The 17,073-nt window shown below is 40.1% G+C and overlaps 1 protein-coding gene across 3 annotated transcripts in view; it reads left to right on the top strand.

Annotated features, from left to right (window-relative positions):
* The first annotated feature begins 234 nt into the window (after positions 1–234).
* Positions 235–17,073, top strand: part of LOC121234607 (autophagy protein 5) — a 31,589-nt gene continuing 14,750 nt past the window's right edge. For 2 of the 3 annotated variants that reach the window (XM_041130607.1, XM_041130606.1), the window contains exons 1-4: positions 235–603; positions 707–831; positions 2,089–2,155; positions 12,926–13,015. In XM_041130607.1, coding sequence (XP_040986541.1) covers positions 502–603; positions 707–831; positions 2,089–2,155; positions 12,926–13,015 — 384 coding nt within the window. In that variant the 5' untranslated portion in view covers positions 235–501. Of the gene's footprint in view, positions 604–706; positions 832–1,513; positions 1,559–2,088; positions 2,156–12,925; positions 13,016–17,073 lie in introns of those variants that run through there. The other variant, XM_041130608.1, reaches the window with a different exon arrangement.

Genomic DNA, 17,073 nt, shown 5'->3' with positions numbered 1-17,073 from the left:
CGTTGGAGATTTCAATGAAATAAATTTCTAATGGTCAATCTTTAAATTCTAAAAGGAGTCCAACTTGTTCAATAATAAATTGGATTTAACCTAGTTATTGAATTTAATTAAAATTTTTAATTAATTTTAATAATTTATTACTTGTGAAGTTATCTAATGTAACTCATTAAATATAATTTAAATTTAATAAAAATTATGAATATTCCAACTTCAGAATTATTGGATGTTCTTTTTCTAGGAAATTACTTCTGCACACCGGGCACGAGAATAGAAATTTTCCATTCTAATTTTCGTTTCGGCTTTGCCTCCTGCAAGAGCTTGACAGTCGTTGTTTATAGAACCGGTCTCATGGTGATGGCCCATGAGTCTGTGATTCGCTGACCAGTAATAAATAATATTTAAAAAAAAAGGAAAGGAAGAAGAGAGCGAAAAAGCTAAAGCCAAATTGAGAACCCACGAGAACAGAGGAATTATCAATTGGATGGTGAGAGCGAGTGCGAGATGATGGAAGCACAGAAATATGTATGGGAAGGGGCGATTCCGCTTCAGATTCATCTCCATGAGTCGGAAGTCACCACCCTCCCTCCCCCACTCCCCGCTCTGGTACTTCTTTCTCGCTTATTATTATTTCCTTCTTCGTTACTTCCTGTTTTCGATTATTTTTGTTCGTCTACAAACTGATTTTCTTTTTGGTGGTTTCTTTCAGATCTTAGCTCCTCGTATAGGGTACCTGCCTTTGTTGATTCCTCATATAAAGCCTCATTTCAATAGTTCACTTCCTCCCGGGGTCGATACCGTTTGGTTTGAGTACAAAGGGTTGCCCCTCAAATGGTATACCGTGTTTCAGTCTTTCTTATTAATTTAACGTGATTGAAACTAACCCATGTTCATAGCAAAGGCGAGATGATGGTTCATCAGGATTGGAAATTTCTCTACTTATTTAGATCCATAGAGCAGACTCTTTGCATGTAAGAATGATGCATAGATAAGGGAAAGAAAATTGCAATTAAATACTATAATAAGGGGAAGAAAATAGTGGATTGGTGGCGTCTGTGTAAAGTTAGTGGCAATGAGTTCATCCTTCTTTGCTGGACTATGCTGCTGTTGGAGGTATTCTCTTGCTGATATGCCTAAGACAAGTTTTGAGTTGCCATATTGGAAAGTGATGTTTCTTGGCATAGAAATTGTATTTTTTATTATGTTGAATATTTAGAAGGAAATGAATAGCTGGACTTTTGATGGTGTCGAGCTACCTCAAAATAAGCTACAACTAATGTTCCCAAGGTCTTTATTTGATTGGATGACACATACGCATTATCCTGACTTCCTCTTAATTGGAAGACACAAAGTGATGTTTTTAGTGTAGGAACTTATAGTGCACACAAATAGCAGATACCATCCACCACTCTTTTATGGAATACTTTATTTTCAAGTTTTTTGGAACTCTTGTTTTTTCAATGATTCGTAATAATTGGAAGCTGTGATATACTGATACAATGTTATCACATTCTAGGTTTTAGGTGAACATTTTGTGAATGGCAATGCAGGATTGGATATGGTATGATTGACTATATGCTTTTATAGGTTGAGGGTACTAATATGTTTAACATGTCACATCTTTCGTTTCATTTTGTTTTTATTTTTCAAATTTTGATGCATTTGTAATGATAAGGTATATACAACTAACAATTTTCTAATTCTTGAGATGTGCCCTTAGTAGTGGCGACCGACTGGTTAATGGTCACAATCCAATTTGACACCTTATAACTACTTGAAAGCTTGTTGGCTCATGCTCTTTTTTCTACAAAATGAATAAATGTATATTTAAAAGTGCATAAAGTGGTAGAAATGAAGTACAAAGGGAGTGCGCAAAATTTAACACCATAGAAAGAGAAAACACATACGAATGAGAAGATTATAAAGTGCGAACAAATTTCAACCCTAAGAAGGGATTATTGCAGTGAAAGCAGAAATGTGATAAATGGCATCTTGTGATAGCCTATGTATTGGCTCCTATGTTAGATGTATTTGTTTCATTGTATTGCAGGTTTTGAGGTTTTGCCGATTAAATTTGAATCCTTTTTGTAGGTATATTCCAACAGGGGTTCTTTTTGATCTTCTATGTGTGGAACCTGAAAGGCCTTGGAATCTGACAGTAAGTTCATTTTATCTTGGCATTTGCATAATTTAAATTGATGAAATTGTCACTTGGATTCCTTGCTTTGAAACTGGGGGTGACGTGATGTATCAATTGCCATTGCGATATGATATAGCTGAAACGACCTAGATTATGCAAGAAAAGGTAAAAAGAATATAGGGTCTGAAAGTGTCCCTGAAAAGTTGATAAATGATGGCGTGCTGGCCACATTGATGGACGTGTCACCATTATAATTCCTTTCTCAAAAACCTGAACCCCCAGACCTTGCACCCCTCTGCCCCACAACAAAACAAATTTAAAAAATATCTGAAATAAGCCCTAAAACAATTATAAGAAAATGCGTAGTAAAGCGAGTAAAGTGATAAAAAGAAGTGTTTTTAAATCACAAAAATCAACACACATCTTGAAAGAGAACGGAAATGGTATTTGAAACTTGAAGACGTCCTTGCACTACACATTGGTGTTCTTTTTATGGCACTAATTCCTTACATGGAAACTAAACAGAATAAAGTACTCTAGTTGAAAAAGGATAATACAATGACCATATAAACCTAAACTGTCTAAAGTTGGAAAGAAAAATAAGACTAAATTATTATGGAATTTATTGTTTTCAAATTTGGAACAAAGTTGGTTGGAAATAGATTGCCCTGAAATTAGGGAAAAAACTGACTGCCTTGTATTTGTTGGAAATCTTCTGGATCTGCGGTGTCGTGACAGTCTGGCTGACATGCTAGCTGACTTTTCTTCTGGAAGTTCTGCGTCAGCGAGGGTTTGCTACTAACTTTGCTGATAACACATTTTGAAACTTTCCTGGGCAACTGTGTCAGGTCTGCTTGTTGACAGCCTTGCTGATACAACATTCTATTCTACATCAGTCATTCCTTCTTGAAAGGAACTTATCGTTGAGTTGACTTCTTGATAGATATGGTCTTTTGGTAGGTGATACTCGAATAAATCTGCCTGTTAAGGTGGAAAAGATGTGTATATTGTCTGGAAGTTCCACCACTTGAGGTTCCTCCAGTGGTATATAAATTAGTGTATAGGCATTATAACTAATTTTCTTCTTTATGGGGAAAGGCCCATACTTGAGGTTCCTCCACTTGTTGTAAGTGTTGATGAGATATTTTTGTGCAGTTCCGCCATCCCTTTTTACTTGTTAGCCACAACAGAGTCTTCTAACTTGCCATCAAAACTTTGTGTCATTTGTATCATACTGTCATGGCCTTCCTAACAACACATGACACAAATCCATCTCTACTACATCATGACAACCTCATCTTTGTAAAAAAAAAAATTTCCAATAGAAAATGGAACTTGACAAGTGTTGTTTACCCATTTGTCTGCCCCATTCTTATGAATCTTATCCAATCAAATGGTTTGGGTGCTTTTTCTTCCTTCAGTTGTAAGGCTGATACAAGTGCCTTGGAGATGATATTCCTGCAACTTGTATTGAATAACTCCCCTTCATCATCCACCCTTGCTTATTGTGTCCTCATAGGTTGTTGTACCCATTGCAACTTGATCTTCATGGCCAGATTTGTCTACCAGACTACCAATAACAATGTCCTCATAGTATGAAGAGTGGCTTGATCTTGGATATCCACTCGTAGACCATCAGCATACCTTGGGACGACCTGTTGCCCCTTCATCTTTGAAAGGTTGTTTCACTAATTCAGTAGATAAAACTTCTCTGTAAATTTGCTGATAGCCCAGCTTCCTTGTTGAAAATTTTGGTATTGCTAACATAAAATCTGCTCGTAACCCCTAAGGGTTGGCTCAAGTGGTAAAGGTCTTGGGCTTGGGCGTATGCTTCCCCTAGGTCTAAGGTTCAAATCCCCTTGTGTGCAAACAATCTCTAGGGGTCATCGGACTGAGGGATTTTCTCCTTGAATTACCCGAGGTGCACTTGCGGAAAACTCCTTGCCGAGGGCCTGTGCACCCCCGACATTAGTCAGGACGTTGTTCCTGGACACTCGGTGCCAATTAAAAAAAAAATCTGCTCGTATTCTGGTGGTAAAAAGGAAAGAGTCCCCATCAGCATCTTCGTCTTAAGCCACGTGTGGACTGACTGCTCTGTGTTTATTCCCACCAAGCAAAAGCATTGCCTCACAATTTATATGATCATTAAACAGGGCATATCAATCTTAACCCGGAAGTTGTGGGATCCTTCTTGTTCATTCCGTCCATTGTTGTTTGCTTTAACAAACTCTTCCAACTCATTGTGGCTCAAAAATGTCTCCACTACTCGATATCTTTGTTGAGGTTTATGAACATTTTTTTCTCCAATTGGTTATAAGCCCTTCCATGGATGTGACTTTGGTTGGGATTGTGATGCCCGTTGCCCCTATCTCAAGTTAGTGATGACTTGATGCATGTAACGCCCGAAGGAAGGCCTTAGCCACATTTGAGTCTATACTCTAAAAAGACTAGTCAATGGTACAATTGGAGACTCATTGAAATCATTATAAAGAGTAAGAACTTCTGCCTCCTAAGTAATGTGGGATCCCATATATCACCTACACTCATTTGTTGAGTATAGGCCCAATTGTGGCTTGGGTCTTCCTTTGGGTCGTTACAAATGGTATCGTAGCCTATCCTGACAAAAAATGTGCGACTTGAGTTGTGTCACCTATTATGGAATGGTCCATAGTGACAGATGAGTGTAGGTGGTGGTTCTTGTTCCCTCCTAAGCAATGTCGGTTCCCATGAACCACCTACACTCATCACTCAGTATGGTGTATGACAATCTCGCCCCCATAATATTTCCAATGTCCTTGTTAGGCTGTTCCATCATAAGTGGCATGGTTCAAGTTCCAGACTTCTGATTGGGATAGACTCTAATATCATTTGTAATGCCCCAACTCACATCTTGACCTATACTCTAAAATGACTAGTCAATGGTATAATTAGAGTCCCATTGAAATCATTATAAAGAGTAAGAATTTCTCTATCCCAATCAATGTAGGATTCCATACACTACTTACCCTCATTTGTCAAAGTGTTACTCCAATAATATTTTGAGGTACAACTAGTTTTCTCTTCGTACAACTAAAACTCCAATGCTGGTAGGTGGGGCTTAGTGGTAAGATTTTTTCTAAGCATTATAGTTTTAAGGTGAGGTTAGCGTGATAATGGGGAATCCGAAACACCTAGAGATTGAGTCTAAACTCTTTGTGTTGAAGACAAATTGAAGTTTCATGATTATTACCAAGAGTCGGAAGGTCTTGAAAGAGGTAAGGCTGGGGATGAACACGGTGCAATGATTTGCTAAATAACTGGAGGACTGCCTCAAGGGTGAAAAAAAGGATTTTTACGCTACAACACGGGAGGGTACCAGAAGCTTCATAGTGTAGAGATGCTCTAATGCCCGCGGTCAATATATGGCATGAGTGGAATATGGAAATGGTGGTAGACGAAATTTTATCTTCGTACTGGAGGCAACGGATGGTATGAGATGGAGGAAGATGGCAGGTGCATTGAGAGAGGGCGGTTGTAATAGAGGGCAGCCGTTTTTGGGGCCAATGGTGGGGTCGAATCATTCCAAATCGTGTAAGGATGTCCTCAATCAGTCGTTGGTCATGGTGCCGGTACGAGTGCAAAAAAAGGGTGATGGGCATGGTGGGGTGGCAGGACAACGAAGAGATACAATGAACCACCATAACAAAAATGGCCTTGGGAAGGATTGTCATACTGCTGGCACAACAGACAACCAGGGGCAAGGTGATGGTGGTCGGCCTACTTTTGGTATGTCAGAGGTCGACGTGCATAGTACACTTTTGGACATGAGATCGCAAATGAGGCATTTGTAGGAGAAAGTGGACTGTCTTATACGTTGTGTTGAGGAGAAGAAGGAAATGGGCTTGGGCCTTGGAGTGGTAAGTGGGTTGGGCAAGGAAATGGGCTGCTCCAATGGGCTTCACAATGCGGTCCTGGACAAAGGTAAGGCTAAGGGGTGACCCTCGGCGGACCAAGCTACTTCTCGAACCCGAGAAGTAGCCGGTTACTAACTTGGGGCCCTCTGTGGCTGCACAAAAAGGGTCGCCGGATGTTGGCGATGCTTTGGGTGACTCAACGGTGTTGGTCTCGATCGACCACCGGCAGATCAAACCACTTCTCGGGTCTTTCTCAAACCCGAGAGTGGTTTCCTCTCTGGATCTGTTTGCGATTGACTTGGGGTCCTCTGGACCGGCACAGAAAAGGTCATTGGACGTCGGCGACCCTTTGGATGACTTGCCGGTGCAGATCCCTGTTCCGACGAGCGAGATTAACATGGAGGCTGCCGGAAATGAGATTTCTCCGTGCTCTGTCACCGTAAATGGTTTGTCGTAGGTCTCCGAAGGTTCCTTACAACCGGTCACAACCTGCGGTTGCCCCTCAGTTGGTGTTCCTACCTAGGATGAATTCGACGAAGGGTCTGTGAGAATATCCTGGAGGCTATCCGAGGAAGGTGTTCCTACCCCTTTTGAGAATATCCTGGAGGCTGCAAATGAGGGGTTTGTGCAGGTGTGTGATCTGCATATTGTTTGTAGGGAGCCAGAGGAAGGTGTGCCTGCTCTGAGGAAGGGACAAGGGATGACCCAAGCCCCTTATGTTCTATGCTACCAAGTTCACATTGGGCAAATTCTTAGTTGGATTGGGTCCTCCAGAAAGTGGATGAAATACAAGAATGTGTAGGGATTTCATCTGAGGGTTTCGAAGATCAATTCAAAGCCCTCCTCATTGCTATTGAATCGTGTGAACCTTTCTTGGCCAGATCTTATGCCAAAAAAGAAAGGGAGTTAAGGAGACTAGCTTGCTCTATTAATTATGAAGTTTGGGAAGGTAGTGCAAGTAGGAGTAGTAAGGGTAGGGCGAATATCTGATTAATGATACCAAAGATTTTATCTTGGAATGTAAGGGGCTGAATGATCTGGGTAAGTGCCTTCGTGTTAAAAACTTACTAAGAAATTGGAAGGCTGATATAATATGTCTTCAAGAGACCAAGTTGAAGTTCATAGATAGAAGTTTGTGGGGATGTCTTCACATGGGCTGGGTTTATCTTGCTTCCAAAGGGGCATCGGGAGGTATTCTTCTGTTGTGGGATACAAGAGTCGTTAATCTGGTTGAGGAGTATGTCGGGGAACATTTGGCGGCCTACTCTTTTAAAAATGTGGATGATGGTTACAAGTGGTCTTTTGCTGGTGTATACGGTCCTAATGTGGACAGCAATAGAAGGTTCCTTTGGGAGGAGATTGCTGGTTTGTGTGTGTAGTTGTTTGGATGGGCCATGGTGTATTGGGGGTGATTTTAGTCCCTCGTTTTCCAAGTGAGTGGTTGGGGGAATCCTGTATTAGTCCGTAGTGGCAAAATTTTCTGATCTTATTTTGAATTGGACCTTGTTGATTTACCTTGGACAGAGGGAATTTACATGGTCCAATGGGAGGGTCTGGTCAAGACTGGACAAATTCATCGTATCCTCATCTTGGGAGGCCCATTTTCCTGATTTATGCAAAGGAGACTCCTGAGACTTTGTTCGGACAATTTTCCCATTTTGCTTGATTGTGGGGGCCTTCATGAGGGACGTAGATATTTTAAATTTGAAAACATGTGGTTGAAAGCTGATGGTTTTGTGGAGAATGTGAGAGTGTGGTGGTCCTCGTCTGATTTTTCTGGTACGCCCAGCTTTGTGTTGGCTGGAAAACTTAGAGCTTTGAAGAAAGACCTGGAAATGTGGAATGATGAAGAGTTTGGAAGATCAATGATCAGAGGAAGATCCTTTTTGAGGAACTTGCATGTTTGGATGAAAAGGAGACTGCCGGGGTTCTCACGGATGAGGCGAAGGCAAGGAAGATTGTTGTTGTGGCTGATTTGGAAAAAACTTAATCTCATGGAAGAGATCTCCTGGCGACAAAAATCCCGGGCCCTTTGGCTGAAGAAAGGAGATAAGTGCACTAGTTTTTTTTTCATAGAGTGGCCAACTCTCATAAAAGGTTTAATGCTATTGAGGTACTGCATTCGGATGGAAATGTCCTTTCGGACAGATCCGATATTAAGAATCACATGGTGCAGCTTTTTGAAAATCTACTAACGGAAAAATTTTCGTGGAGGCTTAAGGTTGATGGGTTGACATTTGACACGATCGATCAATCATGTGCTAACTGGTTAGAAAGGATGTTTGAAGAGGAAGAGGTGCTTAAAGTGCTGAAAGGAATGGACAACAATAAAGCACAGGGACCAGATGGATTTTCAATGGCATTTTTCCAGCTATGTTGGTATATTATCAAGGAGGATGTTATGAAGGTCTTTGTCGAATTTCACTCACATATGAAATTCGAGAAAAGCCTTAATGCAACTTTCATAGCCCTTATTCTAAAGAAGGCCGAGTCGGTGGAGGTGAAAGACTTTCGTTCTATAAGTTTTGTGAGTGGAGTGTATAAGATCATATCCAAGGTTCTTGCCAACTGTATGAGCACGGTCATGGATAAGATCATTTCAAAGCCTCAAAATGCTTTTGTTAAGGGGAGACATTTTGGATTCGGTACTAATAACAAATGAATGTTTGGGCAATAGAATTAGATTCGGCACTCCAGGTATCCTTTGCAAACTAGATGTGGAAAAATGCCTTTGATCATGTTAACTAGGACTTCTTGGTTTATATTCTTGGCAAATTTGGCTTCGGGGAGAGGTGGTGCAATTGGATGAAGTACTGCACTGCCGCTGGATTCTCGGTGTTGGTTAATGACACTCTCGAGGGTTTTTTCAACAGCTCTCGTGGATTGAGACAAGGAGATCCTTTATCTCCTATTCTCTGTCGTAGTCATTGATGTACTGAGTAGAATGCTAAATAAAGGCAGCCATGGATGCGTCTTATTTGTTTGGATTTTCTGTGGGCGGTACTTCCTTTGGGAGCGTCAATGTATCTTATCTTCTCTTCACTGACGATACTTTAATTCTTTGTGAGCCGGATCCTCCGTTCATTGAGAGCTCTCTTGCTTTGTTTTGAAGCTACTTCCAGCCTCAAGGTGAATTTGTCTAAATCTGAACTGGTACCGGTTGGCTTGGTAAACCATATTGAGACTTGGCTGAAATCTTGGGTTGTAAGGTTTCTTCTTTGCCTATGAAGTACCTCGGTCTCCTATTGGGGGCTCCTCGTAAATCCAAAGTAATATGGGATGGTGTGATCGAAAAAATTGAGATTAGATTGGCTGGTTGCAAAAGAATGTATCTATCTAAAGGGGGAAGAATCACTCTTATTAAGAGCACATTATCTAACCTCCCCACGTACTTCCTTTCAATGTTCCTGATTCCAGCTGGTGTGGCTAATAGGATGGAAATAATCTTTTGTGCTTTCTTGTGGGGCGAATTGTGGGACGACAAAGAATTCCACTTGATTAAATGGGACAAGATTTGCAGTCCCCTACCTTGTGGAGGTTTGGAGATTAGAAAGTTGAGTATTTTCAATAAGGCCTTACTTGGGAAATGGTTGTGGCGGTACCATCAAGAAAGCGAGGCTTTATGGAGGATTGTGGTTGATGCCAAATTCGGAAGTACTTGGGGAGGCTGGATCTCTAATGAAGGGCGAGGATCATATGGTGTGGGTGCATGGAACTTTATTAGGAAGGGCTGGGAGGATTTCATTCTTAATTTCGGATTTGTTGCGGGGCGTGGAACTAGAGTCAGATTCTGGGTTGATGTTTGGTGTGGCGATGCTGCTTTAAAGGAGGTTTTTCCTTCTCTTTTCAGAATTGCATTGCATAAGGAAGCCTCTATTGCTGATTAAATGGACTCTTCAAACAGCCTGTTGCAGTGGAATGTGTCATTTACCAGAGCAGTTCAAGATTGGGAAGTGAGAGACACTTCTGATTTCTACAGCACCTTGTATGCACTGAATTTGGAGTGTGGTGTGGAGGACAAACTGCTGTGGACACACCCCGGGAACAAGAATTTCTTGGTTAGATCTTTATATAAGGCTATGTCTACCCACTCTTCTCAGAATTCCCTTGGAAGCGCATTTGGAAGAGCAAAGTGCCCCTAAAAGTTGCTTTCTTTGGTTGGCTGGCTTCTCATGGCAAAATTTGACCATAGACAAGTTGAAGAAGCGTGGTTTCTTCATAATGGATTGGTGCTACATGTACAAAAGGAATGGCGAATCGACAGACCATCTTCTTCTCCATTGTGATGTGGCTAAGGCTCTATGGGATGAAGTCTTCTTAAGGCTGGACATTGCTTGGGTGATGCCCAAGAAGGTGGTGGACCTATTGGCTTGTTGGAGCAGAACATGGAGAAATCGTCATTGAAGGGGATTAGAGACTCATTTTTCCAGACTTTGTTACTTTGGGCTAAGACTATTGTATTAGATGGGGGTAATTTTAGTGACTTGTATGCGTCTTTTTTTGTTCATAGGCTGTAATTAGGTATTTTTCTCTTGTATACCTCCTGTGTACTTGGGCTATACCTAATTTTGAAGATCAATAAACTTTATTAATTATAAAAAAAAAAAAAAAGTGTTACTCCAGTGCTCTTCGTTTGCCATCAAACCATGTTAGTTCTATTTTGATACCATTTGATGTAGTGAAAGTGAATAGGGTGGTAGAAAAGTTGTTTAAAGTCAACACACTTTGAAATTAACTCAAATTATATTCAAAATTCAAAAATATCTTTGCAAGACATTGGTTCTCATCTAACAGCACTAATCCGTACATGGAAACTAAAACAAATAAAGTGAAACTAATTGGGAAAGGAAATATTACAAAGAACAAATCAATCTTGGAAACAAAAATAAGATTTAAACTAGCATGCAAATTCTTTGGTGCTAAAATTTTGAAAGAAGTTGGCTGGAAATTGTTTGTGCTAAAACTGACTGCCATATCTGTCTGAGATCTCCCAGATCTGTGGTGTCAGTGTCCTTGTTGACACGCTAGTTGATGACCCCTTTTGATAATCCTTGTTAGGACAGATTTGCTGAAAGCCTTGCTGAAAGGACATTATTTAACTCTCCTAGGCACCTATGTCACAACAGGTTGGCCATGCTAACACAACAATTTGTCCTACATCATAACACCGTAATCTCTCCCAAAAATCTGAAAACAGTTTTTTGCTAAAACTCCTAAGTTTCATGCCAAATCTAATATCATATAATATTTTTAGAAACTCGAGATTGATTTTGGCTTTAAAGGTTTATACCTATATAAGATATTGGTATTTATGCTTACATATTTATAACAATTTTTTTTATAGATGATGTATACATATATAGAGGATGTATACATTTACTTAATGCTTATATTTACATATATATATATATGTGTATCATATACATATAACATGCATTGTTAATATTTATAGATTGTTAATAACTACAATAAACACTACTTATAAAAAAAAAAAAAAACTACAATAAACACACACATAAAGATTGTTAACATCTTTGTGTGTGTGCACATGCTTAAAATATATACCGGAGTTAACAAGTCAAGCTGAGTTTTATATGAACTTGTTCACGAACACTATCCAAGTTGAGCGAGTTTTATATGAGTTTGTATTATCTAATAATTGCCTAATTTTTTGTGAACGACCTTTTTGGTAATTGAATTGAGTTGAGTTCAAACTTCTTGTCGAGCAGCCTTATTGATTGACCTCCCTAGATGCTCAATCAACCCCACTAGATGCAATAAAATGTGCCTTTTTGGATCTATTCCATGTTGCTTGTGCTATGGATGTGTATACAGCTTTCACCCGGATCTCCTCAGTGAGATGGATTTCATCAGAGTGCACAAGATTGAGAGATGGATCTATTTATTTTATTTTATGCTCGGTTGTGTTTTGCCTGGTTAAGATAGGATGAGGGAGAAAAAATTTGTTGGGTCATGTCCAGGAGGGGAGATGTTTAAAGTCAAGTTGTTCTATTATGCATTGATCCCTCATAAGAATGGTTTTTTTCATGGGCATCGATCTGGAGTAAGACCCCTCAAATAGTGGCTTTCTTTGTTTGGGCTGTAATGGGTGATAATACAACAGGTGGCAGATTTATTAGCACGTTGGAAGGAAGATTTTACGAATCTCCTGTGGAGAATATCTTTGAGTTGTGTAATGTGGTGTATAGGGCAGGAAGGAAGTGATTGGGGCATTGAAGACGATACAAGGATAATGGAAGAACTCAAATTAACTTTACTATTTGATGGATTTCGACTTTGGTTTCTATTGCTTTAATTTACATACTCTTCTTCTACTAAATAAAAGAAAAAAAATTCTAGAATTTTCTTGACTTTGCTTTCTCTAATTAGTTGTAGCTGATGTATACTTCCTGTGTATTTGGATGGTGTCATTTAATAAAATATATCTTACTTATCCAGAAAGAAATTTCTCCAGTTTTTTAGGGAGAAATAATGCCAAATATTTGTGTAAGCACCAATAGAGTTTGGAGCATTAGTTTCCCTTTGTTTATTAAAGTGGATGAAATGGGGTTAGATGGGGTTAGGGAGAAACCGTGCCAAATACTTGTGTCAACACGAATAAAGTTTAAAAGATTAGTTTCCCTTTATTTATCAAAGTAGAGAAAATGGAGCCATACAGAATGCTATGCGAAAACCACTTTTGGGTATTTTAATAGCAATGGGACATATGTCAATTGTCCTTTCTGTTACAAATTAAAGTTTATCTGTTTGACAGCCCTGCATTATTTGGATGATGAAATAAATTGGCGCCTTTTTCCTTCTTTCACCTATTTTTCCACTGTCTTATGCCGACTTTGTTATATCAACTTTCTATTCTTGGATCTCTTTTCTGCAGGTGCATTTTAGAGGATATCCTGGAAATATATTGATTCCATGTGAAGGTGAAGATAGTGTAAAATGGAGCTTTATTAATTCGTTGAAAGAGGTCAGTTAATGATTGTTGTTTCTATTATTAGTGGAATTTGTTGGAATGGACTAATTTTGATGTCCCATCCTGGAATCTTATCAAGGAAAATTGCCATATGTATATACATATATATGTATATTTGCATCAGCATATCAATTCTTTTTAATTGGTAAACAGCATCACCATATCAATCTTTGATATAACATAACCATAGTTCCATTCAAATTGCTGAAAGAATCTACTCTATTTGAATCACCCTAGTTCCATTCAAAAGCCCACGTACACTGGTCGTATGCATGATGAGCACCTAGCTGGAATTAGGGCTGGGCTCCGACTCCGACGGAGTCGGAGTGCTCGTTTTCAACCTCCGACTTCGACAAGAGTCAGAGCCAAATTGGAGCTCCGACTCCGACTCTGAATTGGAGTCGGAGTCCGACTCCGATCGGAGGTCGGAGCTCCGACCTCCTATAGGAGCTCCGACATAAGATCGGAGCTCGACGTGCGCTCGACGTGGCGCTCGAGCAGAACTCTTTCAGAGAGGTTTGCTCGACTTCCGCTCGACATGTCGCTTGAGCGAACCTCTCTGGAAGAGGTTCGCTCGACTTCCGCTCGACATGTCGCTCGAGCCAATGTTCAATACAATGTGTGCTCGACTTGCGCTCGAGCGACGCTCGAGCGCAAGTGTACAGTAAAAAAAATTTCGGAGTCGGAATCGGAGCTTCTTGGAGCTCTGACTCCGACTCCGAATAGATATTCGGAGCTACTCCGAATTCCGACTCCGAATTCCGACTCCGAATTCCGATGACTCCGACGAAGTCGGAGAGGAAGTCGGACGGGGTCGGAATTTTCGGAATTTTGCACACCCCTAGCTGGAATTATAGACCGATACAAGGAAATCATGTAGACGTACTCCATTGAAATCTCTAAAGCAATCATTCAAAGGAACTAAGTTCTATAGGAGAAAGGATCTACTTAATGATCCCAATATTGTTTGTTAGCCACAACTAAGATCTCTACTTGCTGTATACAAGTTCTTATGTAAATAATGCCTACTTTCTATTCTGTCCTACATTTTCAGTCAAGCTTACGGTGAACTCTAGGTTTAGGCTCTGCCAAAAGGAAATTCTTTTGATGATTTTTTCTTTGTTTTCTTGAACTTTGATTGTTGAGCTTTCCTTGTTTATTTTTTAAAGTTTTTTCTTTTGTTAATTCCCTGGTGCGTGCTGGTTGGTTATTGAATTAAATAAGCTTAACTTTGACAGTTACTGTTGGAATTACTGCTCAAATAATGCTGAAAGAGAGATGGTTCCTTTTTTTTTTTTGGCCTTGGGGGGGTGGGGGGGGGGGGGTATCAAAAAGGCTACTGGGAAAGCTGTGTATAAAAGAAACAACCATCCTTGGAAATAAGGCTACTGGGAAAACTGTGCAAGGTTTTAGCAATGATGTCTCCCTTCATAAGTAAAGCTTGGAGGCAAAGTTATGGTCTCAGTTCGATATGATTGTGTTATTCATATTTTTTTTTATATAAGTAAATTGTATTATTCATATGAAAGGATAAATCCGAGTTCCTTGCTGTGAGGAAGCTTGATGTTTTGGGAGATGATGCTGTGATTTGGGACCAAAGGATGATGACGGGTGACACGGATTCGTTTCAGTTGGAAGGTGAGAGGTGGTTGAAGGTGGAATAAAAAACTTTCGTTTTTACAAAAGAGGGAGGAAATAGCTTTCGCATCTCTGAATGTGGTAAAAGGATAGCTAAGTTCATGTGCCTATGTGGGACAACAGCTTCATGGGTTGGTAAGGGGATAGAGGATTGTTTAGAACTTATATGTCATGATGCATTCTTCAGGGAGTTAAGGATGGGTAATGGGGTTCTCATCATTCAACATCATATTAACGCAAGGGGTAATTTTCTGCAACTTTCAGAATTCCAAAATGGGAGGAGGAAAGGTTTGTTGGTGATCCCTGAAGGCGCAAATGGTATCTGATGGAAATGTTTTCTGAATTCCATTCGAAGTGTCACTAGGTCCAAAGCCGTTGTTCTGAAGCATGCAAACAAAGGGGAGTTCGTTGATGGAAAGATAGTGGGAAGGCCTTCCTCGGTCAAAGGTGTCTCGTATGCCTCGGTGTTGAGGTCACCGGCGGGTAGTCCAATTGAGAATAGCTCCGCGGCGGAAGGAAATGGTAAGACACTTGTAGGAGACAAAAGATGTCGGGTGAAATTGGGAGAAGTGGAGGGTAAGCACCATGTGGTGTAGGGTGGAATGCATGCCTCGGTCAAATGTTTGAGTGTGGGAGAAGTGGAAGGGGTCTTGTGGGTTGTTAAAGCTCAATTGACGGGAGTTATGGAGTATGTGAGAGATCTTATGATTAATGTGGATAAGAGGTTGGACCTGGTTATGGGTTTGGGTGGTGGGTTGAAAACGGACGCGGGGGTAGATCCTATGGGTTTGAAGGCCTCAAGTGCGCCAACAAAGGGTACTTCGACGTCGTCACAGATAGGGTCGTCACTGTTCACGCTGGTTTGCCGTCTGACTGCCCTTAGTCACTACCAGTTGCAACTGGGGTTGGTACCTTTTTCTAGGGTTCACTTTCAGTTGAAGATGAGGGTCCTTCCAGGGTTTTGAGTACTTTGGGAGAAGCAAACGAGCTTCTTTTAGAAGATGAAATTGGGGTAATAGAAGGTAGTGCTCCCCCTACCTGTTCTATGCCTCCTGAGGGAGTAGTAGGGTCTGACAAAGTGGCACAGAAAGGGTCATCGGGGGGTGGAGCACCTACAAACAATATTCTCGTTGATGGAACGACAACACCTATGCCGGAGGTGAAGGAACCTCTAATGGTGACAACAACATTATAGCTGTTGAGGAGGTTCGAGATTTGAATGCAGGATACTGCGGGGAGGAAATTATGGGTTTATTGTTGGTGCCTTGTGGAGGAATGTCTAGGGTCGGGAGATCAGTTGGGAATTGCGTCTGGGGATAATGTTGTTCCCCTGGTTTCTCTTCCTTTGACAAACAACATAGCGGGTTCACCATCAGATTGAGTTCTACATAAGGTTAACGAGATTCAGCATATTGTGTGGGTCTTTCATACGGAGGATGTGAAGACCAATTTAAAGCACTGCTCACTGCTCACTGCGATAGAGCCACTCGCTTGAAACCAAATCAAGTTTTAAGAAAAACAGGGAGTTAAATCATCTTTCTTGGACAATCAACTACGACGCTAAGGGAGGTAGCTCAATTCGAGGGAAAACGAAAGGGAGGGCATTATGAAGACGTTCTCGTAAAAGGAGTTTCGGCTGGAGTATTAGTCTTACGGGGGTGGGGGTTGGGGAGGTGTGTTCTATTCCAATTCGGGCTTGATGTATTTTGGATAGATTTCTAATTTTCATGGGCTTTTTGGGTCATGGGGCTAGCTAGTATGGACTAGGTGTTTTCTTGTATATGTCCAGTGTACTTGGTTACTCCTATTGATATATATATAATATTTTTACTTATCATAAAAAAATAATAATAATAAAAAGCAATTAAGATAGCAAATATTCAACTAGGGTGGATGGTTATTTTGTTATGAGGAATCATGTGATTATAATATCTTAGTGGTATAGAATCTCCTCATTGTTCTTGATTGTTAAGATGATGAGTTACAACATCTCTGTAGGATTAAGCTTTAAAGTAATTGGATATAGATCTAGAACTGGAAAGAAATGGATATAGGCTACATTGTTCAAAACCTAAGACCTCCTATTTGATTTCAAATTCAATGTATGAAGTGTACATATGAGGGATGTACCTGGTCTACATTTTGATTGAAGTACTAAATAAAAAAAAGATTATAGTTTTTTTTTTTTGATAAGTAAAAAATATTATATATCAAAGGAGAAACCAAGTACACTAAGGCTTTGTTTGGTACATAAACCCATCTCAACTCATCATTACAACTTTTTCAAATCCCAACACAAAATATAATAAACAATTCAACTTTTTCAAATCTCAAAATAATAATAATATTAATATTTTATTATCTCTACTCAACTCAACTCAGTTCAACATCCAAATGCAGCCTAAATGTATACA

Source organism: Juglans microcarpa x Juglans regia, chromosome 6D (assembly GCF_004785595.1).
Source record: "Juglans microcarpa x Juglans regia isolate MS1-56 chromosome 6D, Jm3101_v1.0, whole genome shotgun sequence".
Taxonomy (NCBI): Eukaryota; Viridiplantae; Streptophyta; class Magnoliopsida; order Fagales; family Juglandaceae; genus Juglans; species Juglans microcarpa x Juglans regia.
Note: the sequence above shows the minus strand (reverse complement) of the source record. Positions and strands in the feature narration are given on the sequence as shown.